We start from the raw sequence: 26510 nt of genomic DNA, 5'->3' as shown, positions 1-26510 counted from the left end.
ACTGTGGTCCAACAAGGATTTAGAAGATGTAGTCCTAAGGTACTCTCCCATCTGGTCCTCCAAGCAAGGATGTTAAAGTATCATGAGATATACTACTCATTCTCATGACAACTGAAATACATTTCATATTTTTGCAAATCCTTTAGATAATTTGTTTTAAGGAATGAAACCTGCTTATGCCAAGCCTGGCTTCACATATTTTGATTCTCAAATAATCCCTTGTGCACAAACCCAAAGGAACCCCCTTCCCACAGAACATGCTCTCAAGCTTAAGGTTCCATGAGCTTAACAAGGCTGAATCCCCATGTACATTTCAGCCTGGCAGGTCTTGAGCCTCTTATCTCCAGGTTCAGCTAGCTTTTCTTTAATTAATATCATTTCTATGTCGATGGATGAAGCTTTACACCTAGAATGAATGGCTCTCTCTCATTAGATCCACTGCTGTCATGATGTATTCAGACTGTGGGGTATGATTCATTTCCTCTTCAGTGCATAGGATTCTTTTCCTCAGTGAGGGAAGGTTTTAGAATGAGTGACTCATATTTGCCAAAGTTGACATGAGACTGTGTTGACATGAAATGCTTTTGTCAGGACAAGCCTTCAGAAAAGTGATGTTCCCACTCAGAAGTCTTTTCCTTGTTAAAGAAATTGCATCTTAACAAGGAAAGGAGGAAAGTGAGCAGGATGAGAACAGCCATCTCCTCTTTGCTAGTCCTATCCAACTAGGGCCAGAAACCAGGTGATTCAGCCAAGCACACAGACTGGAGACAGAATCGACAACTTCTTTCCAACCCCAGTACAACAGTCACAGAGAATAGCACCTTCCAGGGTGTATCACAGATAGCCATATAATACAAGATGACATCATACAGCATTGTTGGACATTAACTAATGCCTATATGATTGGATCTGATGGCAACAGCTAATGAGCCCTTAAGCATCGCAAGACAATGCTAATGTACAGAATTACTTTGTCTTCAGTAAGACAATCCCTTTGAGAACCGTTACGCACTAACCCTCCCAGTCACAGACCACTATGGACAGCATGCTTATAGACTCTCCCCAGAACCTCCAAAGCACACACTGGAGGACAACAGTCTACCCAACATTTGATTTCCTATTCACACACTAATAATGGGCACTCCTAAGAAAACACAAAAATATGATAGTTGATATTTTCAGAGTGAGTTATCTATTGTGGATGTTTGTTTAAATGTGAGAGCTCATCCCTCACTTTCCCATCATGGCATCATTTACAAGGAAATTTGTTTACATACTCTCCTCATCTTCCTTTTCCTGTCCCCTGCATCCTTCAATCAGTCAGGACCAATAAGGACTCTTTGCTTTATCAGCCAAGCTCCACCTCCAAACCTGTCTCCTATTCCTCTCTGACCTCAATCAAGTCCAATTACAGAAAGCCATTACCAGAACACACTCCCAGACAGTTCCATCTGGCCATCAGAGTCTTGCAAGATATCCATTCAGTCCTATCCAAAGCAGCTAAATTCACCACAGCAAGTCCAGTTCCACTGCAACCGTCTCATCAGCATTTCAGGTATTTTGTGAGTGCTCCATACCTATCCCTTCTTAAAAGGTATCAACGACATCTGAGATCCCTGGTAAGCTTCATTACCATTAAAGCAAATAAAAGTATGCTATGGTCTTCCCATCAAATGGGTGAGATAGAATAAAATCCAAGCTAATATAGGATAAGGTTAAATATTATTATTCTAAAAATGAACAGAAATAGCTAAAAAGTTAGGCACCCAATGTATTTTTGCTGTTGTTCCAGATACTAAATGTAAAAAGGTTTCCTTACAGCGTTGCACACATCTTTTCAGATTCATATGCCCTAGGATGCCCAGCATTTATCTAGAATCAGATGGTTAATGCTCATTAAACTTGCAATGGTATGCTTGCAACTTTCGCAATATTATGGCTTTTAACTTTTATCATGTCTGGATTGAACCAATATGCCTTCCATAAAATCACACACAACACTCCCTGTCATAAGCAAAACGGCAGTTTATCCTTTGCACAGTAATGGCACACTAGTTTGCTTCCTACCAGAGCACTCTTAGGAAACAACTGAACTACACAGAAGAGTGCATTCTAGGTATGCAGCACATCCCTGAGCTACTGTACCTCTTTTGGTCCTTGAGGCAGCATTTCTGCTTAGCGAGCCTCCTATCTGAAAAGAGATGTAGCTCAGTTCTGCTTTGCTAAATCTTATTTGGCAATGTGTCTAAACACATGCAAACTTAATTAGTTCAGGGGGAGCTTCGGCATTTGTAGTGATGGATAAAGGTATCGGGGAAATGAGACGAGTCAGGGTTGGCAGCAAACGCTCTCTCACTCAAGCTCAAGCCATGTTGTCTGACATGCGGCTAATCGGATGTGATTCCACTCCGCTGCTGCAGCCAATCTTAACTGGGATAAAGTGACGGGCTATTCACTAACATGCTGCCACTGGAGCCTCTACCTTGGTGAAGCTGGAATAATAATTTCATGCATTTCCCACTTTGTACAAGAAATAACTATGGATCAACCTCTAAAGCTATTGTGTAAAATAAAAGAAATTAGAAAGGGAAAAAATAACAAGCCTTTCATCGCATCTTTATGGACCAAAATGGCATTATCACTCCCACAAGAACATTAACCACGTTATACCCTGTTCAGGATAAAGATGATGAAGAAGAAGAGTCTGGATTTATATCCCCCCTTTCTCTCCTGTAGGAGACTCAAAGGGGCTTACAATCTCCTTGCCCTTCCCCCCTCATAACAAACACCCTGTGAGGTGGGTGGGGCTGAGAGAGCTCCGAGAAGCTATGACTAGCCCAAGGTCACCCAGCTGGCGTGTGTGGGAGTGTACAGACTAATCTGAATACCCCAGATAAGCCTCCACAGCTCAGGCGGCAGAGCTGGGAATCAAACCTGGTTCCTCCAGATTAGATACACGAGCTCTTAACCTCCTACGCCACTGCTGCTCCTGACAGATGACAGGCAAAGGTGTAGGGGGGGAAAGAAATGGCGCCCAGGGCAAAATGGTGCTCCCCCCACTTACCTTAGTTCAGCCGGCTGCAAAAACCCAGCCCAGCCCCATGGCCCGGCCCCACCAGGCTGCTCTAGGCCGCAAGACCAGGCAGGGGAACCTGGCAGCTGCTTCTTCCGGGCCTGGCGAGGTGGGGCAAAAGGGAGGGGCACGGGAGCGATTTTTCCACCCCGCAAGTGACCCCAATGGCGCACGCCCGGGGCACGGCGCCACTCTCCCCTGCCCCGTGGCAGCTGTGCAAATAAAGACAGGAAATTTCTTGTCATTTTTATCCTGAACAGGGTATAATATGCCCAAGAATGCTCCACAGCATGGTGCCTCCTGCTGGGCACCAAACCTTAAAGCTTAATTATCGAGGGAAAGGCACTTCCTTATCATGTTTTTTTCACTAATGGAAACAAAATTACAAAGATCTCAAGAATATTTTGTCAAAAAACAGATTGCATTGGATTTCCTGGCAATAAAGAACACAGACAAATGCTTGAAGATGTAAAGACAATAAGGTATTTCTCTACTAGACAACCTACTGTTTTGCCATCAGCTGAACCCACAGTTTCTTGTTCTACACTTAATAATCCTAGTCCCTCTTCTCTATGGCATCTTTTTCCACATTCTTTTTGTGTCATGTTTGTTTGTTTTTGGGCGCATCAAGTTACATCTCACTTATGGCAATGCCAATGGGAATTTCAAGGCAAGAGACATTCAGAGGTGTCTTGCCATTGCCTGCCTCAATATCACAACCCTGGTATTCCTTGGAAGTCTCCTATCCAAATACTTGTCAGGATTAATCCTCCATAACTTCTGAGATCTCATAAAATCAAGCCAGCCTGGGCTATCCAGGCCAGGGCTGATATTCTATTAGCAAACAGGCTTTTTGTTTTATGCATTCCAATGTTTTCATCATTGCTGTTCTTTTCTAATTTGTATCCAGTTTGCAATGACCTCCTTGAAATATGATGACCGAAACTGGATAAGATGCTACAATTGAGCACTACTGCCCACACTGGACGGAATTAAATTCTGAAAAGCTGCTATCAGGAAAGTTGTGGGTTTTCCAGATTGTATGGCCATGTTCCAGTAGTATTTCTCCTGATGTTTCGCCTGCATTGCTGGCCACAGATGCAGGTGAAACATTAGGAGAAAATACTACTGGAACACGGCCATACAACCAGGAAAACCCACAACATCCTAGTTATTCCAGCCATGAAAGCCTTTCACAATGCTATCAGGCAACTTTGGAGCTTGTCAACCAAATCATAGAATTCCAAACAATTATGGAAAACTATACAAAGTATACTATACGTACAGTGGTGGGATTCAAATAATTTAACAACCGGTTCCCGTAGTAGGGTTCAAATAATTTAACAACTGTGTGTTTACAAGCACCATTTTAACAATCGGTTCTGCTGAAGTGGTGCGAACCTGCTGCATCCCACCACTGTATACATGGCTTAGATTGGCTGTAGATTGGCTCTAGATTGAAGAAATGTTTCCGGTTAAAGGAATTTTTCCATGATCTAGTTTTACTTAACTTCTAATTTAAGATTAATGTACAATAGCCACTGTCCCTTCAAGATGTCTGAGAAAGGCCTCCTTCCCCCTATAAATCTGACTGTTGAAAAACAGCCACAGAATTGGAAGGGGCAATACAGGTCATCTAGTCCAACTGCCTGCTCAATGCAGAATCAGCTCAGTGCATCCCTGACCTGAACATTGCCAGAGAGGGGGAGCTCACCATCACTCTTGGCAGCCGATTCAATTACTGAATTACTCTCACCATTAAAAAAAAAATCCTAATGTCCAGCCAGTACCTTTCCACCTGTAATTTAAACCCATTATTGCTAGTCCTTTCCCCCGCTACCAACAGGAATAGTTTCCCACCATGCTCTAAATCAGTGGCGGCGAACCTTTGGGACTCCAGATGTTATGGACTACAATTGGCCGTGCTGGCAGGGGCTGATGGGAATTGTAGTCCATAACATCTGGAGTGCCAAAGGTTCGCCACCACGCCTCTAAATGAAAGTCCTTTAAATACTTAAAGAGCATGATCATGTGGCCTCCCAACCTCCTCTTCCTTAGTCTTTCCTCGTAGGGCTTGTTCTCTAGGCCCCTGATCATCCTTGCCACTCTACACTCCACCTACTCCATTCTGTCCGCATCCATTTTGAAGCGCGGCCTCCAGAAATGCACACAGTACTCCAGGTGTGGACTGACCAAAGCAGTATATAGTGGGACTATGACAGCTTGCAATTTGTTATGCCCCTGTTGACACACCCCAAGATCGCAATAGTCTGTTTTTTCCACTGCATCACTCTCACTGATCATATTTAGCCTACAATCCACCCATACCCCTACATACTGTTTACAAGTGGTGTGACCCAGAAATGCATCCCCCATTCAGTATGCGTGCTTCTCATTTTTTTTACCAAGATGTAGAACTCTGCACTAGCCCTTGTTAAACTGAACCTTGTTGACATCTGCCTGCCTCTCCAGTACATTCTTATTCAGGAAACCATATCAATCCTCGACATCTCTCTCTCTTCTCTAGTACAAAATGCAACTTTCCTCTGTCTTCAACCTATGTAGTCACCATTCCTGATGAAAATGTTCTCACCAACAGTCATGTGGTTCAAGCCTAAAAGAAAATGCTTTTCTTTTTTTGCATGTTCATAGTGTTGATAAAAACAGAAAGGCATTAAATTCCACACATTCTTTCTGGGAATGCACTCAGCAACTATGTATTTTCCCAAGCAACAGGTAGGTGCCACCATTCTTTCTTAGTTATGCCTCTGGAGTGGTCAAGAAATAAGTGGCAAACTGACATAGCAATACGATAGCAGATGAGTCTGTCTGAAGACCAATGATTCCAAACAGCACTACAGCAGCTGAAAAGATATGGAGAGATTATACTGAACTGCATCCTCTGTATTGCAAAAATCAGAGACACATTAATATCCAACTGTAGAAAGCATCCTTGCCGGGGCAAGAGTGGTCACACCATAAATGTACAGCAGTCTGTCCAATACTCACATTACTTTCAAGTCCCAGTCTCCACAGGTTACAAAAATCGACTTAACACTGGGATCCAAGAGGCCTTCCTTTGCCATCCACTCATCGACCCTCTAAAATAAACAGATGGAAAAGAGATGAGCTTTCTGAAACATGGAAAGAGACGCAATAGTTAAATGCCGATAAGCTTCACAATCACAAGAGGAGAAAATTGTGATCTTATCCGACATGGCTTCCCCTCCCCTCCCCTCCCCCTCCACCTCCATCTCATTCTGTTCTCTTCCTCACATCTATGAAAGTATGCTTAAACCTTTAAAGATTTCTGATAGGAGACATCAAGCAGCCCAAGAAGGGGTGATCTTATCAGGCATCTCAACATTTGTGCTTACAGATTGGCCCTCACTTAGTATTTATGGGACAATAATATTGCCTGGCCATTTCTTATGCACCCTGATTCTCCTCATCTCCAAAACACCAGAGACTAGTAAAGCAGGTTAAGAGTTGAGCATGTGCCCCAAACTAGCAGTTGCTTTTCAAATTATGCCCAGATTCTGAATAAAGGAAGATGCTTTACAAAGGAGTTCCTTCAGTCACCAAGTGGAGAACAGAAGAACAACATAACAGAGATTCCTATACTAACCAATTCAGGGTGGTGGTGAGAAGACTACTCAATCAAATACTTTCCATTCCACAATTTTGTCTATTGCTTTATTATTACCATAATTACCACTTTAAATCCCTTAACATGCACATGCATGAAAACCAGATCCCTCTTTTCAATGAAACAACCAACTCAAAAATCCACCTCTCCATGTCGTTTTTTTTTTAAGATGCTGTGTTTTTCCAACCAGATTTTTTACTACTTCAACAAGAGTTTTTACAATTCTTGCAAAGCACATTTAAGGGCAAACAGCATAACTGGTTTATATACGTGAAACATGTGGGCAATCTGTGCAAGTATTGCTGTTCAGAAATAGAGGTGCTAGAACTGCCACTCCGCAGCTCGCCTCTCTTCACTTCATGGAAACTCGCAAGTCAGCACATACAAACTAAAGAAACAAACCAGCATCACAGACTCAGGATTCCCAGACCACATCCTACAAGAGACAGGGCATCCTACAAAAAGAACAGGTAACTTATTCCTATGAAAAACTGCAAAATCTCTAGCTTGTGAAATCTGTTGCCACACATCACTTCAAACCCCCAAGGAAGATAGCAAAATAAAGAACTCTTCAGGATAGCACTTGAATCAATTCTCCAAAAACATATTGGATAAGCCTTAATTCTGCTTCCATCCAGAACGAATTATTCATTGTGGCCTGCAGTACTGTATAGACTTATTCAATGCAAATAATGAATTCTGATTACAATATTAAGTAATGGAGTATGGGGAAAAAAGAACAAAAGGGATCAGAAAGTAGGAGAATTCAACTGACACACAGGGACCCGTACAGAACACCAACTTTCATTCCTTAAGCTGACTTCTTTTCCCTGCGACCAAAGAACACATAACAGAATCACAGTGCTTGGTGGTGGTAGCAGTGGTAGGGGACTAGCATAGGAGCCCCTTCCTGGTTGACTCCCTCAGGCCCACCTCACCTATCATTCTTATCCCTGTTGCCATCAGAGCATGTCATGCACAACAATTTTCTGTTACCATTCACATTTGGAGGTCCTGTTAGATGGCACAGATCACTCCCCTTCCCCGTTCATTCCCTTGGCATCACCTCGTTTATCATAAGGTTAAGATTACATTCAAGAGAGAAAAAACAAATGGTACAGAAAAGTTGTTCACTGCTGACTTAACAGAAAGACATCTCAAATGATGGAAAGCTTGCATATAAATTAAATCAGGACAAATCAAATGGTGTCCCCACCCCACCCCACCCCCCAAGAAAACCAGCGTAATGAGATGGGCAGCTCAGTCCAAATGCGACGAGGCATAAAGCAGCTGGTTGGTTAGCACTGAAAGAACTAGATCCATTTCAATCCAGTTACAGATCTGGATTCAGGACAAAAACAGTTTTGGTCATTCTAGTGGGGAAATGCGTCCCTGCTTGTTCTTCTAGAACTATCAGCGGCTTTTGATACCATCAACCATGGAATCCTTCTGGGCCATCTAGCTGGATTAGGTCTTGGGGACATGATATTACAGTGGCTCCAGCATTTTCTGGCAGGCCATCTTAGAAAGGTGATGCTGGGGTTGCCTGTTTGACATGGCCATTAGCCTGTGGTGTCCATCAGTTTTCTATTCCATTCCCCATGCCATTTAACATCTATATGAAACTGCTGGGAGCAGTTATCTGGAGGTATGGGCTGTAGTATCTTCAATATGCAGATGATGTCCAGCTCCACCTCTTATATCCTTCATAAGCTAGGGAGGCTGTGGAGACCTGAACCATTGCCTAGGATCAGTAATGGATTGGATGAGAGCCAAGAAACTGAAGCTTAATTCAGACAAGGAAGAGGTGCTACGGTTGATCATAAGAAAAACCAGGGAATAAGGATGGGAAGGCACTCCCCCTGACGGCACACATTCATAGTTTAGGGGTGCTCCTGGATCCATTGCTGAACTTGGATAACCAGGTTTCAGTGGCCAAAAGTGCCTTTGAGCTTGTGCGCCAACTAGGTTCCTTCCTGGAGTTGTCAGATCTGGCTACTATGACACATGCCTTAGTCACATCTCATTCAGACTATTGTGATGTGCTCTATGTGGAGTTGCCTTTGAAGAGTGTTTGAGAGCTTCAACTTTTACAAAATGCAGCAGCTACACTGCTGACAGGAGCTAGTTACAGAGACCATGTGGCCCCTTTATTGCAACAATACACTTCCAGTACACTTCCAAGCCCAATTGGAAGTGCTGATTATGAGCTATAAAGCTCTTCATGACATTGAAATAGGTCTGCCTACTCGTATACAAACTTTCCTGTTTAGTATTGTCATCTGAGGAAGGTCTCCTCTCTATTCCACCTGGATGTTTGGTAGGGACGAGAGAGAGAGAGAGAGTCTTTTCAGTGGCTGCACCTAAACTCTGGAATGCCCTCCCAAGAGAAGATCAGTTTGTTCCCTTCCTGATAGCCTTTTGTCACCTGACTAAGATGTTTTTATTTCAGGCAGCTTTTAACATCTGGGTATTTTAACAACTGAGAGTTTAATAAGTGAATTAATTTAGGTTTATTACTGTGTATATGGATTATTAATATTTGTTGCTAATAATGGTTTTATTGTTAAACTGTTTTATTCTTTATTTTGAAATCAACATGCTGTTTTAAATTCTTGCTTTGTTGTATGTTTACTGTAATGTTATTGTAATCTTTTTATAAACCACCTTGGACATAGATTATAGAAAGGCAGGATATAAATATTTTAACAAACAAACAAAAATAAGCGCTGGGGCTCTGCAATTGCTGGGCTGGAATTTAAGTTGCATGCTCAACAAAAGAAATGTATTAGCTTTAGACCAAAAGTAAGTAATGGGCAAATGGCTTTAAAGGAAATCAAGAAAAGAAAAGCAACAGACACATCTAAAATTGAACAGGTCCCTAGTTCACTGACAAGTTTCCTGATCTGTCCATTGAATTCAATTGACATGGATCACATTCCCTATATGAGGCTACAAATTCAAGTGCCAGTAGACCCCAATTGAGTAAGCCCAGGAAATGCACACATTCGAAAGAGAGTTGTACAATTTTCAACCAGTGCCGATTTTAGACCCTGAATGTGCTCATTTTTCTCACAGAGGTTTGGCATGGGGTCAATCAGGGCCAGATTTTTACCCAGAACAGCACTGTCAGAAGAACAATTAATAACTCTACTCTAAAGACACCAAACATCTCCATTAAGCACATAGGTACTTAGTTGTGACAAACAACAGAGAGCCTCTTCAAAGTAGCTAACAAAGTCACTACATAAAGAAAGGGAGGGGCGGGAAAATCAGCAAAAAAGGGAGGAAATAGCATTAACATTAACTCTGCCCTGGAGATGTAACTTTCCAAGCGCCAGCTTAATGCAGTAGCCCCATCCTTTTGAATGGAAGTTTATTCATTTTGTGTTGGACACCATATACAAATTCCTTTGTCTGTCTTACAGTGAGCTATTGCAGAGTAAGAGTGCTAACTAATTAACCAGAGTCAGCAGTACCTAGGACCTCATCAGCGGACATAACCATGGAAAGAGGGGTCCCATGGACAACTACTAAGACTCTCTTCATCAGTTATTAATAATCTTTTGAGTAAGACTGAGCAATAGAAAGAATATCATTCAGAGACATCCTGCTGCTCCCTTCTCCCTCAAAGGAGGTTCCAAGCTGTCCCTGAAGCAAAGAAAACCCAGCAACTTTAACCTTTAATCAGATTTCCTTACACAATCCTAGTTGTAATTATTTTGATTAAGAACTATTAGGAACAAATCCAAATAGGAGCAATGCACTGAACTGGAGCCACAATAGAATCTCCACCTAGTGGATCCATACTTGCCAAATAACAAAAGCTATTGATTGCAAAAGTACTTTCAGCTAATTAAGGCTTAAATGCTGCAGGAATTCAGCATGAAGCAGATGGCACTATTAAGGCTATCTCCAGCATTCAAAACCTTCACAGATAAGATTTCAGGGACATTATTCCTTCCACTGTGGTTTATTACTGAGCATTTAAGTAAATATGTACATTAATTTATCATCTTTCATGCGAAGTCTTAATGCAGCATTACTGACCCCTGAAAAACATCTCCAATGAGAGAGTTCCCCACATACACACCTCCCATCATGACTTCTGGCAGGAGTCTGGACATTCTGTCAGTACCTTTGACATGAACAGCTGGAAATGACAGATCAATGGTTCAATATTTTCAACAGCATGTCACTGATGTGACAGCAAATGTTATTCTAATGAAGCTGTAATCATAGTCAAATTACATAGGTCAATACACAGGAAGAGGAAGGGGGATGGGAGAGGAGGTGTCAGAGGTCAGGAACTAAAGGTTATTCTACTTACCTCAAGCACTTGCTGCAGACTGGGCTGTCCATCCACCATGGCTTGAATAATTCCAGTCAGCTGAAACAAAGGAAATGCAGAAGACGAAAATTACTATACTGAAAAGACTACAGGAAAAAGAATGGACCACTTCTTTCTGTCCCTTTGACTGACATTCCAAAAAAGGCTTGTGCTCCACATAAACTGAATCCAAGCACAGACAATCACTGAAACCTAGACTGAGGGGGGTGTCTAATCACAATAAAGAATAACAGCAAAATCTCACTCACCCAAGCTAAGAACATTCAAATGAGAAATAGTAGCCTAAAGGCCTCAATTATATGGCCTCAGCATTCATAGGGAAATCAAATACAGGTCATTGTATTTGGACTCTTGAGCCTTCTGTTGTGTAAGCTGGGAGGTGGCTCTCTGGACTGAGCCATCTAAATTTGTTTTACTAAAATTGTTTTCTTATCTTTGTCCTCAGCACCTTTGCTCTTGTTGTGCACAGTAATCTAATGTGGACTGATCTGTCAAGGGTATTGAACAGGGAGGGCCCTTCTTTCATTTAAGAATGTGGATTTAGTAAATCTCTGCTTGCTTCTTAGAATTACATTTTAGTATGAAATTATACTACCAATTACTCTGGTCCCAAGACAGTAAAAAAAACAAAACCCACAGCTTCAGGCATACTAAGCTATCACAAGGTGTGGCTGTAGAATAAACTACCGGTATAGTGCCCTTATGCATATAATGGAAAACAGAAGGCAACCCACCTGCTGTCTACCAGACAGCATGGTGCGCAGATACTTTCAGACGTAACACAGTGAGTACTTCATGGACACAGACTGCAGAACAGACAATTCATAGTTCAGGAGAACAACATCTATACCTCAAGCTCTGCAGTTGGTGTTCTAACAGAATAAGTAAAATACTTCCCGTTTTAGTGTCAAACTCTTTTCAGTGCACTTTTCCACTGGACCCCTCATTTACATTTTAAAGCTCAAGGTGTCTTCAAGCAGTCCCACATAACGGTGATTAATGTGAGAGAAAAGGGCCATAAATAGATAAATAAAATAAATCTCTCTGAGAAACAGAGAGGTTCAGTGTATTGGCAGTGCATTTTGCCAAGGCATGCAGGCACAGATATCAAAATATTATCAGAATAAAAAGTAGTTATGTTTGTAATATTATAGATATTTGCAATTTCTATGTTAAGAGAATCTTTGCATTTTTAAAAGATAGTACATTCTGTACTATAAATCCCACAATGAGCGCGGAGAGTGTTGTCAAAAGGGAAGATTACAAATTCTCAGGAAACAAGAAAGAAGCTTTCTTATCTTTAGACTTGTAGCCATAGGGTTTGAAGTCATGAAGAACTGTTTTACATAGGAATCCCATCATGACCATGTGTTAAAGGACAAACAGGAGAAATCTCAACTCTGAGACTTAAGGTAATGATGGAATGCTGTAACTTCCAATATTTACAACCCTAATCTAGCAGCAACATTCTTTAGGATAAAAACAGAGGCCGTTTCCGCACGAATGCGGAAGAGGCCGGGTCGGCGTACCCGACGCCGACCCGACGACGCTAGGACCGTCCGCATGGACGGTCCCAGAAAGAGCCGGGCAGCCGGCACCGCGGAGCGCCGGCGCCTGGCCGACCCCGGCGTGTCTCCGGGCCTCCAGCGCGTCACTGAGGCCTGGGGACACGCCCCCCTGGCCCTGCGCACCTGCTCCAGCGGCGCAGGGCAGGGGGGTGTGTCCCCAGGCCTCGGCGACGCACCGGAGGCCCGGGGACAAGGTAAGTACATGGAGTGAGGGAGGGGGGGAAGCGCCAGGAAACCACTGCCGTTCGCACGGCAGCGGCTTCCAGCCAGCGTTTCCCCAACAAGTGCGCTTCCGAGTGCACTGGGGAAACGCCGGCGTGGGGACGGGCGGGCGGCGCGAGGGCGGCGCGGCTGCCACGCAGCTGCGCCCCCTGTGCGAACGGCGGCCTGGGGACGGCGTTTTTGCTGTCCCCAAGCCACCGTTAATGGCCCGTGCGGAAAAGGCCAAAGATTAGGGTTTAGAGCACTTATTCCTAAACTTTTTCATGCTGTCATTCCCTTGGTTCCATAAACTCATTCCCAGTGCTCCCCACCCTATAAAAAGCATTATTCAAAATAGTGGTTTGCATGACTCACTAAGGAATATAGTAACTATTAAATTAAAAACCAGTAACAATTAATTGCACATCTATTCAAAATCCAATACAACTTTTTAGTTTAATTTATTCAAAACAATTAATGAGATTGATCCAGTGATACCAGCAAAGCCAGGAAAAAAAATTCTGTCCACCAGATTTGCCAGCATGGTTCTGTAGCTTGATCTATCTATTGTAAATACTATCTATTGTAAATCTATCTATTGTAAATACTAAGAGAACAACACAACTGAAGGGGCCCACCTCCAGAATCCCATCCCCTAGAAAATCCCTCTGCCTCCAGGGGAACCACTGCATGTTTTCCCATTTTCTTGGTATTCTTGCTCACTCTGGTACTGAAGACCTCATGTGTACTCTTTTTGTTTTTGTTTATTGAACTTTAAAAAATTGTTATGCTCTAAGCCTGATCTCTGTAAACCCACCAAACTTATTCAGTGTTGCTATCCAAAGAGTGGTGAAAGAGTAGTCAGCAGGTGAGTTCACCATCCCTTAAACCTGAAAGCTTGAAATGGTGAAGGTGTGAGATAAACCTTGTACCAGGTAACTGCTAGTACAAGCAAAACAGAAGCTACAGCAACTAGATGGAGCCTCTCTAAACAATAATGCAGATACAGAGTGCTAGAAATGAAAATCCGTCTTGTCAGAGATACTCTCCTATTTGTTAGTGGCAGCAGTTATACCCAGAGAGGTATCCCCCCCCCCCCCCAAACAAGCCTATAGTAAGAAAAGGAATGGTGTCACAAGCACAGGCTTGGGACAGCTGTGGGGCTTTTTGATCTTGTAGGACCCAAGGAAACAGAGCTAGAGAGTCTGCTTTTTCATACATGTATCATTAAATACCCCTATACTTTCAAGAATCTCTATATAATGCAACCTCTCCCTTCTTTTGTTCTCAGTTCAAAACCTACCTTTCCATGAATATTTTGGCTTAAAAAGTTATCCTTGACCCAAAATTAGAACTAAATCCACTTCTAGACAAGAGCAGCAGTGGCAAGCAGCATGGGAACAGTATCCACATACAGCATCCCTGTTCCTGCACTGGTCACTATGGTACCCCTGATCCATACTCTCATTCACTACAGCACCTGCATAAAAGAGGTGCAATGGCAATTGCCCCAGACACAGTCACAGTCTAGAACTTCCCACTCACATATTTTCACTACTGAACTGTGCTACAGCAGTACAATATAGCTTGATAGGAAGGGGGGGTGGGGGGGTTGAAAGGCCAAAAGGTTTAGAGATAATTAGCAGGCACAGTTTGAAAGAAGAGCTTAACTCTGCCATCCTTCCTACAGTGGTGACAGAGGGCCTACCCAGTCTTTCATTTTAGACTGTAACTTTCTTGGGGTAAAGACTAGCCCATTGTTTGAATTACTTTGCAAAGTACCACTGTTGGTGCCATGTATATAGAAAACACAGCCACCAGCAAGCAGGTTTCCCCATTGGGGGGGGGGGGGATTGAACTCCAATTAAACTGTAATTACGTTTAATGAATACCAAATACCTGACTAGCTGAATAAGCTTCTTATATTAGAAAGATTAGTTTCTCACAGCAACTTCCATAGAATGGTAATATACACCTTTATGGGGAATTTTTTTTAATTTTCTAAATACAGAGTTCCTCTAGGTGGACTCCCGAAGTTCATCAAGTCATTATTAGGTAAAATTTTAAAGTGAGAAGGGGGCAGAAAGACTGCATTTTGCATTCTTTAAAGTATTTTATATTAATCCACAATTTAATTTAGTAATAGCAGCTGCCCACAGGGTTCCCATCCTCTGGAAGGGAAAACAGATTTATAAAGTCAACTGTTATCTCCTTGGTTTCTTGCTCCCTTTTATATGATGAGATTTTTAGACTATAAATAATATAAGTAGATAACATACACTGCAATTATTAGTACAACTTCCTGGCAGTAAGTGTCTTTGATTAACATGGGACTTATTTCCATGTAAACCTGCTTAGGCTTGTCACCCTAAAGTGCAATCCTACACAAAACAACACTATTATAAGTTCATTACTTTAATTACATTAGAGAGGTGTAACTCTGCTTAAGAACACTTTGCTATTTACCATTAACAACTGTAAGAGGAAGACTGGAGTGCAATGGACCCAGTAGTACAGGTTGGAATCCAAGCACCCACAATGACACCCTTCAGTATGCAAGTGAAAATCATTGTATTGTACATCAGCTCTTCACACTATATATAGTGTGTATAAGAATTCTCCAAACTTTGAAGAGCCATTGTGGGGGCAAGAGGGGAGGGGCTACCCTAGAAAGGGGCAGAACTCTTGCATGCAAACAAAATGGTTACAGCATTCTGGATCCCACACCAGTGAACAGATACAGCCTAGGATAGGCTTAGATATATCTTTGGCTCTAGCTGCCGCTCCCCCCCCCCCCCCAAAGACTCATTTTTCAACCTTCAGAGTTTTGTACTTTAATTATTTGTTTTCTAAATACTGCTTCCACAAAACCTACTCCTGACTTTTTCAATTTCTTATCGTTTTATGAAAGCTTCGACAAAAGTCTTGTGGTAAATAAATAAATATAGAGGTAACTGATCATCATGCCACAACAAAAAGCTAACCTTTAACCCTAACCTAACTTCACCTCAATTTCTAAAAATTCCATTATTGCTTTTAAAAATTTCATTTAAATTAATGTTGGCACCAGTAGAGAAAGCAACTGTTTAAGAAATAAATGTGTCCATTACCATCAAACAGTGCAAAGTTAAGTTTACAGATAAACGAGCAATGACAAGAACTTCATGCTCATTTATTTTAGTCATACAACAAAACAATCTGATGTCAAATGATAAATAAATGTTGGCTTTCAGGAAAGTACATATTGCATATATTTCATTTTCTTTTTTATGGGCCAGTTTTTTCCTCCATGGCTTCAGAATTTCCAGAAATTTTACACCTCCACTTGCCTTGCATTTCAAATACTGTTAAGGAGAAAAGTAATATTGGGATTGGCTTTTAGAATTCTTCCAGTTCTTTCTCAATAGGCTTTCCTTTCTCTGCCTTATAATTACCAATAGCTTTTTGGGGGTAACATACCATGGCCCAGACACTAAGGTTCATACTTCCTCTATTCAATGTAAATAAGAAAATGCCTGTGGTATTTGAAATCTCCCTTCCTGGTTTTGAGAACAAATGAGAAAAAGCAAGCCAGAAGGCATTTACCACAAGGTGTGGTAAATATTGTGGTATAGTGACCCATATCTTCTAGCTCAGGGGTCGGCAACCTTTAACACCCAAAGAGCCATTTGGACCCATTTTCCACGGCCCCAATGATCTACTGAGCCGGAGAGGCGTCTCCACACAGAGCCACCCCCAGTTCGGCCCCTCTACTCACCTTTCCTTCCAGCGCTGCTCTGGAGGGCTGGAGGGACACACCCACGCTACCCTCCAACCTCCAGGCTACGTGGAGCCGAAGTATAAGGCTCAAAGAGCCGCATGCGGCTCCGGAGCCGCAGGTTGCAGACCCCTGTTCTAGCTCTTCCTGCTGAGGAAGTTTTTACAGTTAGATGAAAATTTTTACAGTTAGTTAAAAAAATACGTAAGCAAAGAACTAGTGCTAGCTCAGAACCACATTCTAGTTCACACTCTTAGTAGTGTATCTAGTAGGGCAGGGGAACTCTTGAGCCCCAAGCGCCACTTTTGGGAGTTGTATTTTGCGACTGTCCTCTACCCCCAAACTTGCCCTGGTTGGGAATTCCCAGTTCTGGAGCACAGTGGAAGGCCAGCAAACCTTCATGTGGAGACTGCGAACGGGCCCAGCCTCAAGCTTTATACCATTTGCCACCCCCCGCCAAGCTCCACCTAACCAGAAGTGAAGATTGGGGGTGGAGCCAACAGTATAAAGCTAAAGGCTCCAGAATAGCTGGCTTCAGTCTGAACGTGACTGGGCCATGCTTAGATCCAGCTCTAAGTCTGCATCTTAGAGATGGATTCAAGCCTGGCCCCAGCCAGGCTCAAACAGGCCCCTGCTGCTCCCTCCTTCATGTGGAGATGGCAAAAGGGGCCCAGCCCCACTTACCAGCCTTCAGCTGCACCCACTCAGCGGGGACAGCTGTGGGGGAGGACTTGTTTTAGGTAGATATGCCCCTGCAAGCCCACCCTAGCAAGATATATTTATAAAAAGCTTCTTTATTTCAGGCCTCAATGATGTTTTTTCAAGATAGGTTTGCAGAAAGTTAAGAATGCAATTAGTCCATTTTCTGCTTATGATTTGCTATGACACAGCAAGCACTACTGGTTTACCTAGTGCAAAGATAGAAGAAAACAACACACTCAACAAGCTTCAAGGCAATGTCAACAACATGGATTTTCCTCTGGCATTTATCTCATACGCCATCGTAGTTCTAACCCAAGATAGTTTGCTGATTACATAAGCACTTGTCTCTGGCATACCATCAGATAATCAGGGCTAGCCTTTATGTGCAGACAAAGAGGTCGATAAAGCACACCATTTATAAGTAGAGGTGCAGAGACAAAGCCTTTTACTGGTATTTAGCAAAATCACTGCTTCTTCAGAAACATAAATAGAAGGGGTTTACTTCTACAGCTAGTCAGACAAAAGCTTATAAGAAATGCTGCTTACGTGGCAGAGATACAGGATGCTGCAGAAGTAAGTGCTAGGGGAATGAGAAACGCATTATATGACCCTAAGAATTATGTTGCTTGCAGCAGTCATTCACCCCAACTATGATTTTGCTAACTTATCCAGCTTCAATGTATTGTCGAACTTCCTTATCCAGCTTCTTTTACAAGATTTTCCACAGATTTACAGTACTATCCTGAGCAATTACTTCCTTCTTAGTCAATTGACTTCAATGAACTTAGAAGATTGTAACACAGCTTAGGATGGAACTGTTAAAAGTTGAATGGAAAGGGGAATTGGGGCAAATTCTGCTTTTTCAACAGTGCACTTCACCATGGTCTTCCAGGGAAGACTTTTGTTGTCCTCCAACAGTGGCATTCTCACAAGCATTGGCCAGCTGCCAGATTCCCTGAAGCTATCAAAGGGAGCTCGGACAAGAGAGATTAAGTTTGCATCCATGGGTGATAATACTTCACAGGGGGTTTCAGTGGTATACCAGAAGTCCAGGTTATGTGTGATGCTGGTCTTTCTATTTCCACAATCTTCTGTGAAAGTTGCTCACCTTCCCACCCATGTTCAACTGGTCTTTATCTAGAAGTTTTTAAGCAATAAGGAAGTTTCTTGCTGTCTTCAGTGCAAAGCCACTTTCAGTTAGAGGGTGAAACTGAGTCATGTAAACACTAAAAACATTATTCTTAAACTTTCTTGTCAACCATAATGGATAATAGTCTCATTGCATTATTGAGAGGACAGAGACCTTCACAGGGCATATGAGGTTTGCTGCATGCACTTTGAAAAGGGAATATGCAGTGTGTGGTATGTGCTGCTGAGACAGTGAGGTAGGCTCATCCATCAATTAAAAAAATGAATCATACTAAGGCACCTCAACTTACTACAATTTAAGAATTACTGGATTCTAGAATCCTAGTTAAAAAGAAGAGCGGGTTTAGAGAGATTTCAGCAACTTTAAATAAAACCTAGAAGCCACCACCTGCAATTTATATGTTTTGAGAAGGTATCATGCCCCAGCAGGTAACATTATGGTCCAGGAAAATTTACCTCTGTGCAGAAGGGTGTAAGCTGTGGATGGACCACTGGCTGCACATACATGTGGAAGGTAGATTCGATCTCCATTGTCCTGCCATTTAGCTTCAGGATAGGGAACTCAATTATCTCCTGGAATAAAAGGATGAAATGTTAATGAATCCAATCTACAAAATCACTATCAATAAATTGGCTAATCCCATGTCAATCATGAAGCAAGTAAAACCAAGCTACCCAGAGACAAGCTAGAGGAGTCAGCATATTCAGGGGACTCCCAGAAATACAGGAAAATGTGACACATCCAGAATAAAAACCACTTAAATGGTATGATTACAATCAAATGGCTCAAGGATCACAGGACACTGATAGCAGCTAACAGTCAGCTATAGTGAAAGGGAAGGGGTAACCATCCCAAGTCTTACAAAAAGCTTACAAAATCCAGGACAAGAGAGAAATAAGTAGACATTTCAAATTGTTTCCTCTTCCAAAGACTCATCTCAGGCCCCCAGCTTATACTATCTTGTAATTTCAAAAAGATTTTTAAAATGCAAAAACACTAAAGTCAAGCTTCAACTCCACAGATGTACATGCAGTTATGTTAACAACAATGACAAGGAGCAATATATCGTTGAAGGCTTTCACGGCTGGAATCACTGGGGTGCTGTGTGGTTTCCGGGCTGTATGGCCATGTTCTAGCAGCATTCTCTCCTGACGTTTCGCCTGCATCTGTGGCTGGCATCTTCAGAGGATCTGATGGTAGGAATGGAAAGCAAGTGGAGTATATATACTGTGAGGTCAAAAGGTGAGGCCATCTGAATAGAGTAGCCTGGCATGTGAGTCACAGAAGCCCAGAGCATGTGGGAGTAACAATGAAGATAGTAAAGGTCAAAAGGTGGATGGATCTGAATAGAAGTATCCTGGTCTTTGTTCCCTTTGACTGCTATAGTCTATAGTTGTCCTGTGTTTGTGTGGAGCTGGATCAGTCACTGTCTTGATTCTAGTGAGTTTTCAACAACACTGGCAGCCAAATTCTGTTCATTTTCATGGTTTCTTCCTTCCCTTGCTGAAAATTATCCATGTGCTTGTGAATTTCAATGGCTTCTCTGTGTAGTCTGACGAGGTGGTTGTCAGAGTGGTCCAGAATTTCTGAGTTTTCAAATAATATTCTGTGTCCAGGTTAAAGTTTATCAAGTGTTCTGCCATATTGCTGATTTTTTCTTGGCTGAAATAGTCTGCAGTCCCTTTCGTGTATATTTAATTCGTGTCTGAGCGCTGTGCATTTGGTGGTTCCTATAAACTTGTCCACAGCTACATGATATGCGGTAGACTCCCTGCAGGTAGCTAGAGGGACCCCTCTCATCCTTTGCTGAACGTAGCATTTGTTGAATTTTCTTAGTGGGTCTGTAGATTGTTTGTAGGTTATGTTTCTTCATCAGTTTTCCTATACGGTCAGTGGTTCCCTTACCATACTTCTATTCAGATCCATCCACCTATTGACCTTACTATCTTCATTGTTACTCCCATGCTACAGACTTCTCTGTGACTCACATGCCAGGCTACTCTATTCAGATGGCCTCACCTTTTGACCTCACAGTATATATACTCCACTTGCTTTCCATTCCTACCATCAGATCCTCTGAAGATGCCAGCCACAGATGCAGGTGAAACGTCAGGAGAGAATGCTGCTAGAACACGGCCATACAGCCCGGAAACCACACAGCACCCCAATGACAAGGAGCGCCAGTCAGCATAGAGAAATGAGATAATCTCTTCCATCTCTGTGTTATTCAGGGGATCCTGGGGTTTCTACAAGACAGGTAGACAAATGTAGCTTGCAAAGATTACAAGTGCTTTCTAAATTAATATCACAATTTTGGCAAGATAGTCTCAGAATCTGGAGGTCAATGCTATCAGACCTGTTTATTCCTCAAACATCCATCCACCCTAAACATCATCTCCTCCCTTTGCCTACTGAAAAAGAAATTATTTGCAATACATCATAACTTGCTAGAGATTATCTTCTGACAATATTACAACTAGGGTTACAAAGCGATGTTGAACAGTGGTCTCTAAAGGAAGTTTTTCCTAGTTTGCCGGAGACAGGCACCACTATCGAAGATTTATGGATCCTTTCATATCACTTGAGAATGTTGTATCACAGCTACAGACCATGTTAACTGACCTGCATTTTCACAGTTGTTGACAAAAAGAAAAAGAATTGCCACTGGTACAATTCTACTGGCTACTAGATGGTTTATGTCTGCAATTCCAAGTGCTCTTACATAGAAAAAAAAGTTATACTGAAAGCAATTAGGCTTATTTCTAAGAACAAGAATTTAGAACAAGAGTTCCAAATGTGTAAAGTAATACACACTTCAGCTTTACTCCCTGGCAATATATAACTCCATAAGTAAGTACAACACCAATTCATGAGAGACCAATAATATACCAGGCCACAACTACAAGAAGTGTGCCAGTCCCTTGTGCTGCTGCATTGCTGCTACTCTGTGGTGAAGAGGATACGTTGGCTATGGTCCCTCCCACTTCTGAGCAGGTGCACCTCTTTTAGGGGCAGGAAATTCCAGCTCACTGCAGCTACAAGAAACATGCCAATCACCAGCCTTGGTCAGCAGCCAAAGGGCAGTAACAAAATGGCACTGCCTGTTGAGGTGCCTGTTCAGGGACCGGTGGGGGTGGGATGGGCCACTTTTTTCTTTCTTCTTAATTGGCTTGAGGGGGTGGGGTAGGGTAGTATGGGTTAGAGTTTTTGGTAATTGGTTTGACATGAGTTTTTTGTGGGGTGCTTTTTGGGCAGTAGTTGGGTACAGAGGGGAGACCCCCTGATCTGCCCCCTCATTGCTGCAACTTGGTGTGGTGGACAATGCTGGTGGTGCACAGGGCTGGGGTGACAGGATAGCCCAGGGAGACCAGACTGTAATTCTGCATAGGAGACAGAAAAGCAGTTTGCCGGCATCCTCCTTTCAAGTGGGACACAGAAGGCCCGGCACACCTGCCAGCTAGTGTGGTAAAGTTCTGTCTAATCTGGGGGCTTAGTGTCTGAGGTCAGGGGGTTGGCTGATTGGGAGGAAGAGGGATCTGGAGGCAGCATTCCAGTGCTGACGGTTGGGAGTGTCAGAGAGATAGGGTGCAGAGAAGAAGTCCTAGATATTTGTATGCTATCACTTCTTATACTCTGCCACCCAGTCTTGGGAGAGCAGGTGTGCCTGTCATCCAACCCACTGGTCTGATGGTAGTGCTGCTTGTGAATGTCAGGTCAGTCCAAACTAAATCTATCCTCATCTAGGACTTGATCCTGGATAACGGGGATCACCTGGTGTGCAGCACAGAGACTTGGGTGGAGAACCTGAGGACCCGGCACTGACCCAGCTCTTTCCCCCTCCCCAGATTACTGTGTGTAGCACCAGCCTAGGCTGGTGGGGCAGGGTGGGGGAGTGGCTGTGGTCCATAGAGATTCCATCACCCTCACCAGACAACCTTCCCACCTTGTGGCCAATATAAAGAGTTTGTTCTTGGTGCTTAGCCAGAAAGACAAGTTGGGACTGCTGCTGGTGTACCGTTCACCCCACTGCCTGCCTAGAGGAGGCAGTCTTGTGGGGAAGGGAGGGACAAATTAAGATGGTCCACCCTTGGAGGAGGATCAAATTCCAAGGATTCGTGAGAGCTCTGGGAAATTTTCCAAGCGACATGGCTGGCACTCCTGTTGAGGCTTTGGTCTCACTTTGGAATGGTGAGATCGGAAGGGTCACTGACACAATTGCTCCTGAGCACCTTCAACCATGTGGTAGAGCCCTTTGGTATACCGGGGAACTGAGGACAATGACAACTTGAGTGTAGGTGGTGGAAATAGTGTTGCAGATCTGACCAGAGAGGTGAGAGCCCATGATCAGGCCTACCAAGTGGCAGTGGCGGCAGCAAAGAGGGCTTTCTCCATGATTGCCCCCAGGCTCTGGAATAATTTCTCTTTGGAAATTCACCATGCACCTACCCTTTACAGGTTTAGGCTCATGCAGAAGACCTTTCTCTTTGCCCAGGCATTTGGATACAGCTGCTGGTCTGGGGGGGGGGGAGGTCTGGGGGGGTTGGGGTCAATTTTATGGGAGTTTTATTTTTTTGTTTTAATTGTCATAGTTTATTTATGATTTTTTTGTGATGTTTTACTGTATCTCAATCCTGTGGCGACCGCCTAATTTCGGGGCGGGTAAACTTGCTGTTAAATAAATAAATACCCAAACCCTAATAAGTATTATATCCTTCAGAAACCCATTCTCTCTCAAATTTTGGACTTGGAAGTTATTATGTAATTCTGCTTGAGACTGCATTCTCCCGTAAACATCTTCAATTCCGTGAAACAGCAAGCATATCTTGGTGAGGGAAAGCAGGGCTTAGTCACCATATTCTTGTAGATCCTATGCAAGTTATATATGCATACATTTACTTTTCAAACAAGTGGCTCTCAAATTCCAATGTCATCCCAATAAGAGTACATTTTGGCATTCCACATGCCAAAATTGAGAAACTGAAGGTGCAACCTGCTTAACTTCTCTTAAGTCTTTGTGACTTCCCCATGGAAAGTCTAGACTACGTGGAAAGTATGCTTCTTTTCTACTCCCATATATGCATAATGTCCATGACTATTTCTGTGGCTAATTTATGCTGATAGAGGGAAAGAGAAACACCAAGAAAATGTTCAACTATATGAATGACCAGAATTCAAAAATTTACATGAGCTTGTTAATAAAAAGTTTAAACAAGCTCTGTTACGATGGATCTGGCAATTATTAAAATATACACATGAAATTTTAAAAAAACCACACAGCAAACCATGGAATATAAGCAATAAAATCCTTTGTTTCTTTCCTCCCCTCGCCACCTCCTCCCGAGTTTAATGTAAGAGGAGTGACAATTTGTTTCGTGTCTTTAAAGGATAATTTGTCTGTGTTATTTAATAGAGAAGCATGATGCTGGAGCTCTGGAGTGCAAATGAGCCTATTGAGTGATAGCCAAGCACCGAGCCTCTCAAATCATTTGTGGAGAGAAGAGCGAATGAAAAAAATTCCTTTTTAATATTCAAAAACAGTTTGCAAAATTTAATCAAAGCACAGCAAAAGCTAACATTTTTACCACTTTGACATTTTTATTAGTGCTTCCATAAATTTTTAAAACATGAATAGAATTAGTTTAAAAACAACAACAAAAAACCTGCCTGAAAACATCTGGAAGACAAAAAATCACAGTGAAATAAATAAATAAAAACCTCCACTGAGCAACATTTCCTAGTGAAGAATCCCAACTGCTGCTGCAGAGGGAGGAAAAACCCTGACCCTGACTTTGCTGCTCAAGATGTAATTAATATTTTTGAGGTCCTAATATGAGGTAATGACATCAGTACAATAGACTGAATAGAAAAAATAATATTAGTATATCAAACATGCGCTTCTCCATTTGAAGAAAAAGGAAACCATGACAGAATCCCATTAAAACTTCAATCAAAAGCCTGCTTTGCTGGGGCAGGTTAAAATATCGGAACTACTACAGAGGGCTGCTGCCCTACCAACCATATCTAGCAGGAACTGTTGTCCCAGGCACACCGCCACTCAGCGCAGTTGCCCCTGCCAAGTTTCACTGACTTTGGTTGAAAATATGACCATTTTTCTAACTACTATAAAGAAAAAAAAATTGCATGCCAGTGTTTCTGGACACATTTTTTCTTGGCAAAAATCTATTGTATAGTATTAAAAGTTACAAAGTATGGCTAAGTTATACAACAGAAATCATCTGTAGCTAGTCAAATCACAGTGGAAGGAGGTAGGAATGTTGGCTGGTGTATAATGGATAAAACCACAAAAACAGAGCTCAAAGCTGAGATTTCCTATCAGTATGAAATCTGATATGAACAATCACAAATGAAGGGTAGAAACCATCAAATTTTCAGAGTAATCAGATGAAAAATGCCCTAGTTATAGTGATTTTAAAATGAGATTATTTCCTTCATGTACCACAGAGTCACAAAAAAGAGAAGGAGGGAGAATGGAAAAGAGATGGACTTCAATGCCACTATATCTAAGATAGAGTGTAACAAACACACACACACACACACAAACTGGCAGATCTTTGTGGTTAGGGCAGCTAAACTCCAGGTTCTGCCTGGAGATCTCCTGCTATTACAACTAATTCTCGGTACTCCTGGAGAAAATGGTGGCTTTGAGGATGAACTATATGGCATTATATATCAACAAGGTCCCTCTCCTCCCTAAATTTCCGCCTTGCCCAAGCTCTACCTTCAAAATCTCCAAGAATTTCCTAACCCTATCCTGGTACACAAAGGATTTTAAAAAAATTTGTCTCCACAAGCTGCTGCAGCTGCTGAAAATAGGCATTTTCACCTAATTGCTCTGAACATTTGACCCTTGCACCTTCTCACTTAAGAGCTGCTGCAGACCAAATTCCATATAAAAAGACAACAGTCTCGATTTAAAAAGAAATATAAATATAGAGTATATCTTTCTTTAGTTCTCTATTTCTGATGATAGCTTGCCTTCTTTCTTTTTTTCCTGATGGTTCTCTAGGACCCTTAGAAGAAATGAGAATATAACTCACCAACCAAAACTCTAGCACCTGATAATCCCAGATGGTGACAATGTCAACATTCAACATAAAACTTTTTACTATTTTTCTCCATTCTCTGATTTCACATATTCTACAATACAGTAGGGAGATTTATTTATTTTATTTTTTGCAGTGCTGAAACCTTGACACAGCAGGTCAGTACAATAAATTTCACTTTCAACACACTTCAGTCATAGGTCGTTGCCAGCTCTGGGTTGAGAAACACCTAGATTTTGAGAGAGGGTGGGGTTTAAGGAGGGGAGAGACATCAGCAGGGTATAATGCCATAGTGTCCAGTCTCCGAAGCAGCCATTTTCTCCAGGGCAAGTGATCTGGGTCACCCAAAGATCAACTGTAATAGCAGGAGATCTGCAGGTGTCACCTGGGGGTTGGCAACCCTAGTCATAATCCACAGTTGCCGCCTCTCATTAGCTTATTTTGACAATGAAGTATATGGTGAAGCAAGCAGAAGAACAAAAATAATGGAAACAAAGAAAAAGAAGAAGAGTTTGTATTTATACTCCACCTTTCTCTCCTGCAAGGAGACTCAAGGTGGCTTACAAGCTCCTTTCTCTTCCTCTCCCCACAACAGACACCTTGCGAGGTAGGTGAGGCTGAGAGAGTTCCGGAGAACTTTGACTAGCCCAAGGTCACCCAACTGGCATGTGTGGGAGTGCACAAGCTAATCTGGTCCACCAGATAAGTCTCCACAGCTCAAGTGGCAGAGAGGGGAATCAAACCCAGTTCTCTAGATTATAATCCACCTGCTCTCAACCACTACACCATGCTGGTTTATCCACTACACCCAACAACCCAGGAAACAATTCCCAAGAATAACAGGCTTTGGGTGCTGTTTTTCATGGCTTGTTTTCATATTATGTTGTTGTTTTTTATTATGAACCATCTTGAGCAGGACTTTGAAGCAGCAGCAATGAAATGTTCTAAATAAATATATGGATACCTGTATAAAAAAAATCTACTCATCCTTCAGT

The 26510-nt window shown here is 42.3% G+C and overlaps 1 protein-coding gene across 5 annotated transcripts in view; it reads right to left on the bottom strand.

Moving 5' to 3' along the window:
- ERI3 (ERI1 exoribonuclease family member 3) overlaps nt 1-26510 on the bottom strand; it is a 272372-nt gene that overhangs the window by 211023 nt on the left and 34839 nt on the right. For all 5 annotated transcript variants that reach the window (XM_048497063.1, XM_048497064.1, XM_048497061.1 and 2 more), the window contains exons 3-5: nt 18907-19023; nt 11053-11112; nt 6083-6174 (exon numbers count right to left, since the gene is read on the bottom strand). In XM_048497063.1, coding sequence (XP_048353020.1) covers nt 6083-6174; nt 11053-11112; nt 18907-19023 — 269 coding nt within the window. The remainder of the gene's footprint in view (nt 1-6082; nt 6175-11052; nt 11113-18906; nt 19024-26510) is intronic.

Source organism: Sphaerodactylus townsendi, linkage group LG05 (assembly GCF_021028975.2).
Source record: "Sphaerodactylus townsendi isolate TG3544 linkage group LG05, MPM_Stown_v2.3, whole genome shotgun sequence".
In the NCBI taxonomy this organism is placed as follows: Eukaryota; Metazoa; Chordata; class Lepidosauria; order Squamata; family Sphaerodactylidae; genus Sphaerodactylus; species Sphaerodactylus townsendi.
Note: the sequence above shows the minus strand (reverse complement) of the source record. Positions and strands in the feature narration are given on the sequence as shown.